We start from the raw sequence: 14,691 nt of genomic DNA, 5'->3' as shown, positions 1-14,691 counted from the left end.
TGGCTTGAATGGAAGGAGGAATGGGAGGCACTGGTTGAGTCAATGGCTCACCTGCTTGCGCCACTGCTTTACTTATGTCAACTACTACTAATCCATTTTTTTTTAAATATTGTCGTAGAACGCTTTTTGAATAACAGTCTACAGCTCCTAGTGTACTATGACCAAAATTTCCGAGAAGGTCCAGTGAAGGAGGCCCTCTCAGCAACAAGTGTCCTTCTGCCCATACTTACAAGTAAATTGCTCGGTGTCCTGGGGTCCCAGACTCTCAGCTTTCTGTCTCTGCCAGAGCTCACAAGTTGGTTGCCATCACCTCGCCAGCTCAGGCTCTGTATCAGCTCATCGTGTTTCAAGTTGGCTGGGTGACAGAGGGTGCACAACAGCTAATCTGAGAAACAGTTTCAGAAAGACTGGAAGCAACTACCCAAGTAAAACAAGGCGATGAGCAAAACGTGAACAAGGTGAATGCAGGAGCCAACGTTTCGACAAGTGGACTTGTCTTCTTCAAGGCGACATATGTCGCCTTGAAGAAGACAAGTCCACTTGTCGAAACGTTGGCTCCTGCATTCACCTTGTTCACGTTTTGCTCATCGCCTTGAATTGCCATCTCCCGGATTCCCCGTCTTTTCCCAAGTAAAACAAGGTTTATAAATATTGTTACGTTATACACGTGCCTTCTATGGATAAGTTCAGACTGCCTTCCGGTCCCGACGTGGGAGCGGCCCGCTTAGTGATTAATTATCACTACTTGCAGGACCAAATAAAGTTTTCCTTCCTTCCTTCCTTCCTCTTGCACGTAACAAGATGGGATTGTATGTGCTGGCACAAGGTCCACAGATAAGTTTCAGGCTAGCCCCACCGTTACCTTTTTCACACTGCCCTCTTCCTCCATAAAGCGCCACTAATGCACCCAAACATCCCAAGCCTCTGAACACACATGCAGAGACAAGTAGCTTTTCGTCTGTGTCATAGTAAATTTATAATCAATACTCATTTTGAAACTATATTCTGTGTAGTAAATCATTATTCATGTAAATGTAGGCATAAACCATGCTATGTGAAAAAGCTTTGGAACAGTTTGGGCCACTGGTGATCAGTGCAGGCACAGGGAAAGACAACACAATTGCACTACGCCAATCACACACAGACAATGGCAGGAACGCACGAAGATGAAAAGGGCAGCGGCCAGATGAAAGAATGGTGCTACCTTGAAGCCTATTTATTTAGGGACCTTATGCTGGCATTACCGGAAGTGACATCTGGTGAGACACTTATGCTGCAGTTCAATGCACTTTGTACTAGAAGTACACCTTTTATTCCCCTTGTTCACAACTTCTACAAAAAAAAAAGCGGGTTTACAATTCAACTTCGAGCCCATTGGCAATTTTACGTTCCTACAAAAAAAAAAAAAAAAATGTCCCAAGTGCATGCATTAGAGGATATAACTGCTGCAAGAAGAGTTTCTGCACTGCATACTCACTGCCAAGCTCAGAATGGTTGACTAGGTCCCAGATCTGAAGAGCACTATCTGTGGCTGAAGCCAGGAGGCAGTCCACAGCTGGGTTAAAAGACAAGTTCTCGATGCGAGATTTGCCCGGTTGAAGCACAAGCTCAGGATTTTGGGGCAAGTTGGGCACAATTCCGCCGTCCGGAATCCTCCATATTTTGATCTGAAGAAGAAAGCTCTAGTTGAAGCTCGAGACTAAAGTAAAACAGTGCGTAGACCATGCTCTGCATCTGAAGGAGAACAGCAGCTTACAGTGGCGTCGTGAGAGCAGGTAGCCAGAAGACCGTCATCGTACGGACAAAATTCGAAGTCGGTTATGAATTCTGGGAAGTATGAGGGTCAGAAGATTTAGAAACGACAAAGTTCGAAACATGGAGCTGGAAAGAAGGTACGCACCGGAATGTGCGTGAAGTAGAGGGCAGTTCTTGCTCTTTTTCCCCGTGTCATCAAGCGGCAAGACGCCCAGGCTGCCGCCGCCTGAATAACGCCAACAATGAGAACTCGGAACCTTAAAAATTTTTTCAGCCTGTTCCAGAATCAAAGGATGCGCAAATACCAACCTCGGTTATCCACACTGAAGACCTTGTGCAAAGCGCTCGCCTTTATGTGGTTCCCGAACGACTGCGGTGCGCCGACAGATATATCAAGAACCCAACCCTGAAATGAAAAGATTCGTTATTCTCTCTAAACTATCTACACGCGAAAAGTTGCGCAATGAAACATTCCTTTAGACACGGTGCACCTGCGGCATCCCGGGCGTAAATCGAAACCGGCGGCTCGCTTTCCATAATGAGCATTGCTACGAAGCCGGCAGCACAGGGGCACCGTGATTCACTCGGTGACCGAATGAGTACTACGACTATTTAATTACGCAAACACGCTCTAGCAATTGCCTTGGTGGTAGCGGAACATCACAGAGGCTGATCTGCCACTGCAAAAGCAGCAGAACGCGACCTGTGAAAACACCACGCTAGACAACACACGCAAAGGTGACGATTGACAGAGCAGACTCACCTCGCCTTTCTTTGGGACCTTAGGTGTGGCATTTTTGTACTTGGAGCTCTTGAAGCGATACATAGAACGCTCGGTGCATAAACTGAGTATTTCTGGGAAGAAAAAAAATAACAAACAAGAATGCAGACGCCCAGCCCAGCTCAAGGGCGATGTCTCAACAAAGGAACTGGCCGACGTGAGCCAACGAAATGGACACATCCGACATAGCCAATAACCACTACACACAATTCACGCTCCGATTACACTTCGTGCATACTGTTTGGCACCGTTCAACGATGTTCACGGCCAGTATGGCACAATCAAGCTTCATAACATAGCTGACGACACATTCCCGAACCTGTCAGCAGCACCGGCTGCTACTGCATCGGTGGCCTCAGTTGACAGATCATTTGACGTTGTTCTGTCCAGACCTGGCGCTCGCTGCTAGACACAAATACGTCCGATCGCGCACCGCATGCAAAAGTCGGGTCGATCGTCCCCTAGACCCTTCCGCAAAGCTTAGGAGAAACGCCAAGAAACAAATACATACGTCGTGCTGACTCCTCTGCTCTCAAGTTTACTTCAGCGAAGAAACGACGCCTCCCAGTTCGTCACGTGGGATAAGGCGTCACCAATGCCTCCTTTACTAGATGCCTGCCGTGTCGCTAGTCTTCCCATTGGAGCGGAGGTTCCCGTAGTTCAGGGTAGTCGCGGAGAGACGGCGCTCGCAGCCGACCCACTTCCTGTTGCGGAGGAAGTGACGATTACTAGGCTGGCACGCGCTCGACCAATGGCTTGACGAGAGACCGCGGGTCCTGCCTCCGGTATCGCAACAGACGCCGCTAAAATCTCGGAGGCAGGGCTACGTAATTTAGGTTTGCAGCGGCCACCGCGGCTAGCGCTCGCAGCCGACCCGGGTTGACCCGGGTGGGGAAGAGTAAAGAGGAGAGGGGCAGGAACCAGCTTCTCGGCTCACGCGGCAGGCATCTAGTAAAGGAGGCATTGGCATCACGTACCCTTGGCTATGACGTCATGGTTTCGATCGATTATAATGCCGGGCCTGCATCGACACCCGTTGCACGCATTGCTACCGGTCTCAAGGCTTCTCCTACAGGCATACTTTATTTGACTTAATATTAAGAAAATTAAGCATTGTTTTCTTTCATGCATGACGTTCTACGCGGCGGCTTATAATATAAGTGACATCGCTGGATTCTGCGGTGAATGCTGCAGGTGGGCTCGCTGAAGTTGTTCTCTGAATTTATATTTTTTACTTCATGCATGGTTTACTTACAAAGACTATAGTAGGATACAATTAAAAAATACAGCAGTTGGGGACCAAGGCACACGGACCGCGCGGGGATAAGCAATCACAGAAGCAGGCGTGCGCCTAAATGTCGTGCAAAAATCCCTCACGTTGGCCAGGGCCCTTCACGAGGCCACCAGGTCTCACACGGTCGATGAGCTCGTCGCAAAACTGGTACAGAGGTACTTGCCCGTCCGTCGCGACGGAGATCCAGTGACCCAACTCCCAGACTACCGAGGCCCTCCACGCCCCGAGCTCGACGAAGACTTCTCCATTGCCGAGGTTAGACAGGCCATCTTCGCGCTCAACCGCAAGTCTGCGCCGGGTCCAGACGGAGTCACCAACAGAATGTTGAGAAACCTCGAGGACACGTCGATCGTCTTCCTGACCGACAAAATCAACGAGTCCTGGAATAGCGGCGTTGTTCCTGCAGAATGGAAGATGGCCTGCACGGTGCTCATTCCCAAGCCCGGCAAGGCCCCGAACATCGAGAACCTCAGGCCGATTTCTCTAACCTCCTGCGTCGGCAAGGTCATGGAGCGCGTCGTCCTCAACAGGCTTAACGGGTACCTCGAAGACAACGAGGTTTACACGTACAACATGATCGGCTTCCGCGCCGGACTCTCAACGCAGGATGCCATGAAACTAATCAAGCATCAGATTGTGGATGGCCGTTCCAGAGACGTCAAGGCTCTGCTGGGTCTGGACCTCGAGAAGGCTTTCGACAACGTGCTCCACACCTTCATCGTCAAGACCATTTCAGACCTGGGTCTGGGTTCCAGATTCCACAACTACGTCAGCTCTTTTCTGACTGACAGGAAGGCCAAGCTTCGCATTGGAGACTTCCGCTCCGAAGATGTGCCCCTCGGAGGGCGGGGCACTCCTCAGGGCGCCGTCATCTCCCCAACATTGTTTAACATCTGTATGATTGGTCTTTCCGAGAGGTTGGCGCGCGTCGAGAACGTCAAGCACACCATTTACGCCGATGACATCACCATATGGTGCTCCCGCGGCTGCGAGGGCAGAGTCGAAGAAGCCATGCAGGAGGCGATTGACGTGATCGAGGAGTATCTCCGCCCCACCGGACTTCGATGCTCCCCCGCCAAGTCGGAGCTGCTACTTTACAGAAAAGAGAAGGGAGGCAGACCCAAAGATTGGAAGCCAGTCTCTGAAAGCAGCATCAGACTTCGCACTTGTGACGGGGGGTGATACCCAGGGTCGACGTTATTCGGGTCCTGGGCATGTTTGTCGAATACAACGGCGGAAACGGAACTGCTCTCCGCAAGATTATCGCGAAGACGGACAACGCTTTCCGCCTCGTTCGCAGAATCGCAAACCGGCATCGAGGCATGAAGGAAAGCAATCTTCTCAGGCTGATCAATGCCTTCGTACTCTGCCACCTCACGTACACGATTTCTATGCACAACTGGCTCAGAGCGGAGCGAGACAAGCTCAATGTTCTTATCCGCAAAATAGTCAAGAGGGCTCTCGGGCTACCCATCAGGACCCATACCGAGGATCTCTTGAAGCTGGGGGTACATAACACCGCCGAGGAGATTGCCGAAGCCCAAGAACGCGCGCAACTCACTCGCCTGGGCACCACAGCAGCAGGTAAACGCATCCTCGAAGAGCTGGGTTACCACCCTGTGGGATTCCCGATGGTCAGTACCCCGATCCCTAGGTGCATTCGAGACAAGTTCGAAGTCGCCCCTGTGCCCCGAAACGTCCATCCCGTCCACAACGAGGGCAGACGCAAGGCCAGAGCAGCCGCCATCCTCAAACAGATCAAGCGACACGACATTAGCGCAAGCTTCGTCGACGCTGCGGAGTACAGTGACGGGAAGACCTTTGCCGTCGTTGTGGTCGACTCGGGCGGCAACATTTCCAATAGCGCCTCAATTCGCACTTCAGACCCCGGAGTCGCCGAGCAAGTCGCCATCGCCCTCGCCCTGCTAGACGGTCGTGGGTCCGAAATTTATAGTGATTCCAAAACGGCAGTTAGGGCTTTTCAAAAGGGTTGCATCGCCAAGGAAGCTGTTCGTCTTCTTAGCGGCTCGAGTCCACATGCTCTCACAAACCATTCAATTCACTGGTTTCCCGCTCACGTAGGATCGGTCGAGGGTGCTCCCCCGAACCTCAATGAGTCTGCCCACGAGGCTGCGCGTGACCTCACCGACCGCGCTTCCTCTATAAGGAGCACTGACTCCCCTCCTCTCTACGGTCACAGGGACGCTCCCGCTACTCACAATGAGATTATTAAATATTTCTACATGTCCAGAAGGGTCTTTCCACCCCCTCACCCCAAGTTGAATAGGGCGCAAGCCGTTTCACTTAGGCTCCTACAGACCAGCACATATCCGTGTCTGTCCGCTCTCCACGAGGCTTACCCCGACGTGTATCGCGACGACGCCTGCCCGTCCTGCGGCCAGACCTCCACTCTACCTCACATGCTCTGGGAGTGCGGGTCGACATACCCCAAGTTCATCAAGGAGGAGTGGGACTCGCTTTTGCGTAGCCCCGCTCTAGAAAAGCAAATCCTGGCCGTCCGGCGTGCCCGCGACCGGGCCGGTGGGCTAGACCTGCCGGTCCCGACGTGGGACTAGCCGGGTGCGCGACGAGTTCGCGTCCTCGCCGGACCTACAATAAAGTTTATTCACTCACTCACTCACTCACCTCACGTGACCTGATCCTAGGTGCCTAGGGACAGGATCGTTTAGGGACTTTTGAGAAGGCGCGATGATATGGCGCCAAGTGATGCCGTGGCGCGTTGAATCTTCGGCCCATGCCGACCACTGGTCGTATGACGTCTCCGCAGCGGGTTCAGTATTTGTCGTGTAGTAGTAGTGGTGTGGCATGTCGGCTTTGGGTCTCGGTGAACTCTGGTGGTGTGAGACCCGTATCTCTGAAAAATTCAGTGGTGCTTACGATCGAAATATTAAGTGGCGTAGCGCCTCGGCAATGCAATTTGCGAACCGGCGCTGTGCAGCAGCGTCATCACATCGTACATGCACCTTTACTTGACGGGCGTCGTAGGCGGAGGTATTGTACGTGTTCTTCGCCGACTTACGTTACGTAAGTAATATAATGGTTAAGGTGGTGTTTGCTCACAACTGTTCATGCGTCCTTGAAATGGGGCAGCGCATGTTTTCAATCGTGTTCAGAGCTACTGCGCCATCCGTGACTTCATGTGATTTACTTTTATTGTGGGCTTTACGACAGTTATCGCATAGTGCTGTGAACATAACGGAGCTTTAGTGACATCACATGGTCTTCCAGAATTCCACGAACTAAAATGCAGAGTAGATCTTTAATATTATCGGCACTAAGGGCACGATAAACAGGGTAAGGTGGAGCTTAATACTGTGCCGTTATGTTCAGCTGCATCTCTGCCCGTGCTTCGCGCTCTTAGTTTTAGCAATGGGATGCAAGGTTCTGCGTAAAGTTGGGACGAATGAATGTGTATATGTGCGTCTTCAATAACTTCACCGCAACACTTTTGTGTAATGCGATGAAGCAAACAGTGTATTGCGGTGACGGGATGTATGGCAGCCCTAGTTCCAGCTTTGATGTCCCCGTTACCCTGAAGCTGCTGCCCCGCCCGCTTTACTAATATCTCAAGTGCTCTTGAACTCTCTATTTGCCGGTATTTTTATTTTCACGTGCTGAATGGTCCCACCGCAATACATATACGTAGTGAGGTGAAGCTTATTAAAGTTGTCAAATGCATTGACAATGTCAGACCTAACAGTTTTAGAACGACATGGCCAATACAACAACCCAGACCTTCACTATAACAATTTTATTAGGACTGTCAAACTAATCTTACAGCACAGAAAAGCAATGTAAACACCTCAAGAGTTGATTAGCAAGTAATACTGGAAAGCACAAGTCTAGTGGACAAGGGTGTGGTGAAGTGCTTTAAACACTCAACCGACACACCATAAGAGCTTAAAAATTTCTAGCTTATTGATGCAGGTTGATCAGACTTACTGCGATATTGGTTGCTTTACAATAAAAATAGTAGTATTGGATAAGAGGATGCAAGCGAATCGTGCTGCTTGGTTATGCAAACCACATGGCTCCCAGAAATATGCAAACAGGGTTCTTGTTTATGCATGCTGCTTGCGTCCACTATTCTAAAGCTCTCTAATGTCAGCAGTATAAAGAGAGGCTGTAAAAATAAGGCTTTGAACTTCACAACTCCAATTTTGTTTCTTCTATACTGATACAACCTGAACGCTATGCTGTCGTGAAAGCATCTGCTTAGCTTGATGCTACGTTTTGCGACAAAAGCAGTCAAAAGCGACAAAAGTGATCACTCAGTTAGAGTTGCCTGTCCTAATATTACTCCAAGAATTCTTTAAACAGTTCATTTTTTAAGCACGAAGCATGTCATGCCCAACTAGAAAACTAACCATGCAATAAGCTACTAGAATTAACTAAAGAATCAGCAGTCTTCTGAAGTCAGCTTGATTTGCAGCTCCTAAAATTGGCTGTTATTGAATTAGGGGAAGAAAAGAACAGCTTAAATAAACATATGTATGATCAGAAAGTTGTGGTAGTGTGCTGCAGGCTAAGGCAGTGAAAGGAAGCCGTTTTGGCATTGGTCTACCTCTCTCCCAAAACCAGGCACCGCAGCCGAGGCGACTTCACTTGGCTTTGACAACTTCAGATTTCTTTCCGGAGCACAGAATGCTCAGTCAAGGTGAGCTCAATGCACATCACCCACATTGGGGATGCAAAGACGTATGGCCAAGAGGATGCCACCTTGACGAAGCAGACACCACAGACCTCAAATTAACAAATGACACCAACTATCCCAACTGCCACACCCTTCATTAAAACCAGCATGGGCAACTGGGGCTTTCATCCAGAGTGTCAGTGCGACTCTGTCCCAAGAGGCAGCAAACATTATCCAGTATAACGCTTGCTGTACGGGTGAAAATGTGCCACTTTAACAAAATCAGGGTTTCAGGCTGGGACCATTTCCGTGATGCACTTGTCTGCAGAATGTGAAGGTGTTGAAGAATCGCTAGCAACACGCATCCTTTACAAACTGCAAAGAGAGACATGCGAACTAGAGCTTACTGGGGCAACATCCAGCCCTGACAAGCACCTGCTGCAACCTTGGGGTGAGCAAGCCAAGCTGCATACTGCGTACTTAAATTGTGGCTGCATGCAACAAACCCTGATCAATGTTCTGCACAAGACTGAGAAGGCAAGCTGTCATAGAAACTTGCCAGAGACTAGTGTATGGACCACTGCGTGTCATTTGAATGTATAGGTCTCAGTAAGATGTGACACATTCTCGGCTATAACAGGATGAACCAAATACTGTAATACTATTGAAAACACACTGCTCAATCTTCCGTGCACATCTGAGTAATTTGAGGAACAAGCTGCAAATGCTTTCCCCGACCACATCTCAGTGCGTGATCGTCACCAGAGTTGTACTACGCACCTTAATGACCACTTGCCAAGGAAGGATCGGAAAGCCTCTTTACGATGGCAGAACCTGTTGTTGCTCTCGAACATGTCAACACTTAAAACGCACATGGCAAAGATGGAGTCATTTTGCAGATATTGAGGAATCTTGCCGAAACGAGGAAGCAAGCACTATTCCTTGTAACCAATGAAATCTGGAATATTGGAATTCCCCACAGAGTGGAAACACTTGGCCATGATGCCACTACCGAAACCAGGCAAGAAACCTGACACCATGGCCAACCTTTGATCAGCCTCACTCACATTGACAGTGTGCAAATTGACTGAAGGAATATGCCTTGCGAGGCTGAACCACCATATGGAAAAGACAAGACTATTTCCACCTGTGCCAGATTGGTTTCTGGCCTAAGGTTGACAAGTGCGACAATAGCCTCTTTCTGCATCAAAGCATCGCCAATACCAGCCGCTTTGGAGGAAAGATATATGGGTTCTTAGTCAGTCGAACCAAGAAGAATGTCGAGCACAGTCTGCAACGAGGAGGTACTGGTGGCATTTCGTAAAGCCTGTCCAGGCATTAGGGTTGCCAGTGTTGTCAAAGCCTCTTATGCAACCAAATGTTTGAAATATGAAGTTACAGTAAACAGCCAAAGAACTTTTACCAACTGCACAGGTGGAAATGCAGGTAAAACCCGGACCAGCAGATTTGGTTGCAGGAGTGATTCGCTGATGAGCTAAGAAGGTGACTTAACAGTTGGTGATAAGGTATACCGAAATGTGCAGTATTTATATGTACTGTAAGGCTGAAACAGATGAATTTTCTCCAAAGCAATATCAAAAGCTCATCTTTTTTTTCAGGATGCCACTCATGTGCTTTAGGCAAGTGTGGACAGGGTTATATAAAGCTGCATAGGCAAGAATACAACTAGTTACAGCTGTTAAGCGTAATATTTTTTCTGGGCTAAATTCTTGCTCCTTGAACTCATTCGAGATCATTAACTGTAGCACCAAAGTAGTGGTCCACTACCAGAACAAAGGCATGTAGTGTGCCCATCTCAATTCTTGTGCTTATGCCAGTCTTCTTTTTTTACAGCAATAGCTGCTATGGGCTAACTCCCTTGGTTGTTCTGATGTCTACTGGTGTTGTCACTGAAATTCCCAAATTTCTTGCTAGAATATTGCAAATAAAGTTCTCATTGTGCTGCGAGGATTCAAACATATTATCAAAAGATTGGCAGTCCACAATTCTATATTTCAGCCACTCTGCGCTGAAGGTAGAGTAGTGATGAATACTGATCCTGGAGAGCGCAATCAAGCCAACAGGTGCCATGATTGGCTAACACCTGCTCAATGTCTGCGTACTGTATATAGAGCTGGCGTTCACGCCTTCAAGTTCTGACACATCACCTTCCCACTTATGAAGGCAGTCCTATGTTAATTTTTCTTCTGACATGTTATGACTGTGATTGGATGCAATCTTCTAGTGCTTGGCTTCTCAGATTTACTGGATGGGGCTGTTGGTGTCTCGTTTTCCTCAAGCACAGCACGAGACCTAGCAATGGGTAGCTCAAATATAGATTTGAGAAAACCAAAACAAATTCAGCAGTAAGAAGCTAAAGGGTTGTTTTGTGGGAGACCAGTGGACAAGTTCGGATATGAAAGAAGAGGAAGAAAAGTAGTCTTTCCACTTCAACACTGGGAGGCACAACTTCCACAAATAAATAACTCGTATTTATTTTACTTCTCTAAAGGAGATTACCGACTTCCATTGGCAAGTGTTCACTTCAACAAACACCGCATGAAGCAACCTTCCTGCGCATATTTCACCAGCTACTGCATCATTGTTTTGCGTTATGGGTGAAACTGCAATTTTCTTTATGCCACAACTTGCCCAATTTTGTGTTTTGCAGTAGGATGTTAGCTGTGCTATTAAGGCACTTAAATACTCGTGAATAGTAGTAGAGAAAAAAATAAAAGTAAGAAAGCAGTGGTTTTTTGTGCTTAGACTATGCATACACCTGGTGCTCTCATGGCCATTTCTTCCCTATCTGCTGAACTATTCTAAACAAGATTATACACAATTATTGTGCAAAGTCGGACCACAACTAAACCGGAGGTATCCTTGGTAAGCAAAGTATATTTATTTGGCGACATTTTCTGCGGCCCTGCTATTGGGATATCTTTCCTGTTCAGCTGTGCAGGTTCATTAACAAGTGACGAGACAGATTGACAATTTTAATCATTGAAAGACTTGGTGAAACCTTTCTTGGTTTGTTCTTTCTGGGTTTCAGACTCTGCACATTGCATTTTCAGGAATGTTTTTGCTTTTGTTTCAGTTAGTTTATGGGGAGGGCATGTAAACGTATTTTACACCATGTAAAGTATGTGGTGCAATAGTGTGTTCTTGGATGGAGTGTTGCCTTTTCATTCTGTACACTGTCTGTTTTCTGTGTCCAACGTCGTTTTACATTTGAGTGCAAGTGTAGCATTTTGCTAAGTTTTACCTCTGTCACCCAAGCTTGAAAGTTTGCTGCCCACTGCTGGTGGCATACTTGCACGACATTTTTTTTTTTCAATAAAAGGAAGTTTGTCACTTATCCTGTGCACTGGTTGTCTTTTTGAATAACAATTTGTTGCCTATTTTTGCTCTTTTGTTGCACTTCAGATTAGGAATGGCTATCGTAGTTGACATTTAACTATATTGCACACAATGTGGATGATATGGCCACCATAAATATAATGGAAGTTAATAATTCAAGAATAGTACCTTTGCATGGTGGTGCAGCCATGAATTGTGGCTATAACGTACCAGTGCTACAGGTAGCACTGCTTGTGCAGAATATACTTCAACTCTACTACTTTCAAACATCATTGTTTTTATCTGCATTAGTATAGCCCCAGTTCCTGTGAACACACATCTGGTTGAAGAGTGGCTTGCACCTGCAGTTGGGCCCAATGAATAGCCAAATTTCTGCCCGTTTTCATGTTATTAGCATATTAGTAAAGGCAGTCGTTTTCGTCGTAGCCTGTTTGCCCAGTGTAGAAGCCATTGCGGGGTGTCAGGATCTCGTACACATCTTCAGCTTTGCAGGGGCACAGCATCTGGCACATAGTTTGTCCCAGGCCATGTTTCGGGGCAAGCTGAGTTTACTCACTTGCAAAGGGAAAATCAAACTTGTTGGATATGATGTAAACCGCCTGTACACTCAGTGGCCTTCTTTATTTTGTGTGACATGTGGTCATAGCGACCCTTGTTTTATGCACTTCTTGTCCGGCAGCGGTTTTTTGGTTTTGAAACACTCGGGATAGCTATCAGCAAGCTGGACAGGAATAACACTGAAAAACCAGACGTTAATCATTGCACTTATCATGCAAAGCTTCGTATGGTATGATGAGGGCATAAATAAATGAGGGTGTTCCTCAAGGCCTCGTAGCACATGTCACGAGTTTGGAGCAACATTATGTATAGCACTTTTTTGATCGCATGCTATAGGTTCAGCAGGTGTTGCCATGGTTGAATTGCAGCGCAAGGTCAAGAAGACAGATATCTACAAGCACCACACTCGTAAAGGAGAGGCTGGGAAAGCTAGTGGGAAGCCTGTTGAACATCTGGTTGACCCTGTTGCTGGCTTCATCAGGCACAATGTGAAACAAGAAAAGGAAGTCAGCAACACACCAGAAGATTTTTACATATAGACACCGTGCCCAGGTTCTCAGGCAGGTCTCTCATAACACGCCAACAAGTCAGTCCACAGGCTATGCACGACCAACTACATACACCTTCTGTTCGGACAAAGAACTGCTCATTGTAACTAACAAGGATGGAGTGGACAAAAAAAAAAAAACAGTAGCCCCATTTATCTGGTTTCACTGGTATCAACAGTGTTTTGTAAGTGTGCATCGCCATACTCCCCAATGCCTTCTTGGGTGACATCAGCAAGGACCAGCTTGAGGCAAGGGGTAATAGATGTCTTTACAAGCTAAAAATGCATGCATGCACGGAGAGCACATTGCATCCAAAAAGTAGGGACTTCACAGGGGCACTGGAGAAGGAACAGATTATTGACAGTGAGCAAAGACAAGCTTCTCTGCTACTAAATACCCAGCACTGTTGCCATGTAACGACCTCTGAAAGAATTCCTCTCAAAGAGGAAATCATCTTTGCGTATCCATAAAGACGGCAGACAGGCAAAGCCCCTTCAACAATGCTGCCAGCTTCAAAAGCCAACTTTGCACATCCTGAATGCTTCCTTCTTACAATTTTTCTGGGTGCAAGCATTCTACTGTCCAAAAGTTGTCATTAAGAGCACTGTTGGTTTGGTTTGGTGGAAATACAGTTCAGAAGTGACTGCAACAAACCTCCCTTCCTAGTTGGTCTGGTGACTTGCGGTGCTTATGAAGCGACACCATGAGACAAGCAAGGTGAATGGATGCCTCCAAGCCCTTGTTCGTTTATCACACTGTTCTGTTAGTAACAACCATGAGACCTCAAAACCAACAAGCTCAAGTTCAGCACTCGTGTGGTTACTGTGGAAGATCCATAATAAAAAGCGCAAAAACAGAAAACTCAAGGGAAAGGATAAAGCACCATTTAACTTTTAGTATTGCTGCAGCCCACCCCCTTCTTTTATTTTGTCTGGTCATGCTACATTTTTTTACTATAGATAGGCATGAACTTCTGTGCACAGCTTACTGCAAAGCACAGGTGATGTTCCCTATCAGTGTTAGATTTTTATATACACTATGTGCTGGCTCAAAGAGGCTCGAAACACTGCAATGGAAGCTTCAAGTAGAAAAGGGGCCTGGAAGAAAAAAAAAAAAAGCTGTGCTGCAACCATCTTGGCAACATCTTGTCCCCTTAATAAAAATTGTGCTTCCATATCAACTTGAGCCCTCCAGTTGAGAGTAAATTACCAGTGCACTTATGAACAACTAATCAATTCTGAAAGAGCATGTGCAGTCCAGCCAAAAGCATGGGCATGAATCCGCATTGTGCTCCTGCACTGAAAGTTAACGCGTTCCATAATGGCGAATGTGCTTTAGTAAGCTTCCCTGCAATATGAATTGTTAATGTACAAAGACTTGTCAATGAAGCTTACCATGAGCACAGATGTACTTGCAAATTATATCAATTGAAAATAATGAGCACAGTGTAACCCTATGTACCCTTTCCACTCTTAGTATGCCTTACTGCACAATGCTTATTTCCACCCCTGTATTGCGGTGTGGCAAGCTACAAAAGAAATGTTGCATAATTAGGATTTATAGGATTACCTTTCTCGCAATACACCAATGCTTCGTGGTGAAACCCACACAATGTGCTGCGGTGAAGCATACTAAAAGTGGAAAAGAACCATGGACATAAGAGTTCTTTAATTGTACACTCGCGCCTCTCAGGTCGCCTAAGTGGACATACTATGCTGGATGAGAGCGGCCTTCTCCCACT

General features: G+C 47.1%; 1 protein-coding gene across 2 annotated transcripts in view; it reads right to left on the bottom strand.

Annotated features, from left to right (window-relative positions):
• The window catches only part of pod1 (coronin pod1), a 164,953-nt gene extending 161,819 nt beyond the window's left edge, over positions 1-3,134 (bottom strand). The window contains exons 1-7 of one of the 2 annotated variants that reach the window (XM_050182768.3): positions 3,048-3,134; positions 2,519-2,610; positions 2,065-2,161; positions 1,901-1,981; positions 1,757-1,827; positions 1,478-1,667; positions 231-355 (exon numbers count right to left, since the gene is read on the bottom strand). In XM_050182768.3, the coding sequence (XP_050038725.2) occupies positions 231-355; positions 1,478-1,667; positions 1,757-1,827; positions 1,901-1,981; positions 2,065-2,161; positions 2,519-2,581 (627 nt within the window). In that variant the 5' untranslated portion in view covers positions 2,582-2,610; positions 3,048-3,134. Of the gene's footprint in view, positions 1-230; positions 356-1,477; positions 1,668-1,756; positions 1,828-1,900; positions 1,982-2,064; positions 2,162-2,518; positions 2,611-2,743; positions 2,846-3,047 lie in introns of those variants that run through there. The other variant, XM_055073344.2, reaches the window with a different exon arrangement.
• Positions 3,135-14,691: the final 11,557 nt, after the last annotated feature.

Source organism: Dermacentor andersoni, chromosome 4 (genome assembly GCF_023375885.2).
Source record: "Dermacentor andersoni chromosome 4, qqDerAnde1_hic_scaffold, whole genome shotgun sequence".
NCBI classification, from domain to species: Eukaryota; Metazoa; Arthropoda; class Arachnida; order Ixodida; family Ixodidae; genus Dermacentor; species Dermacentor andersoni.
This window is presented reverse-complemented; position numbering and strand designations above follow the sequence as displayed.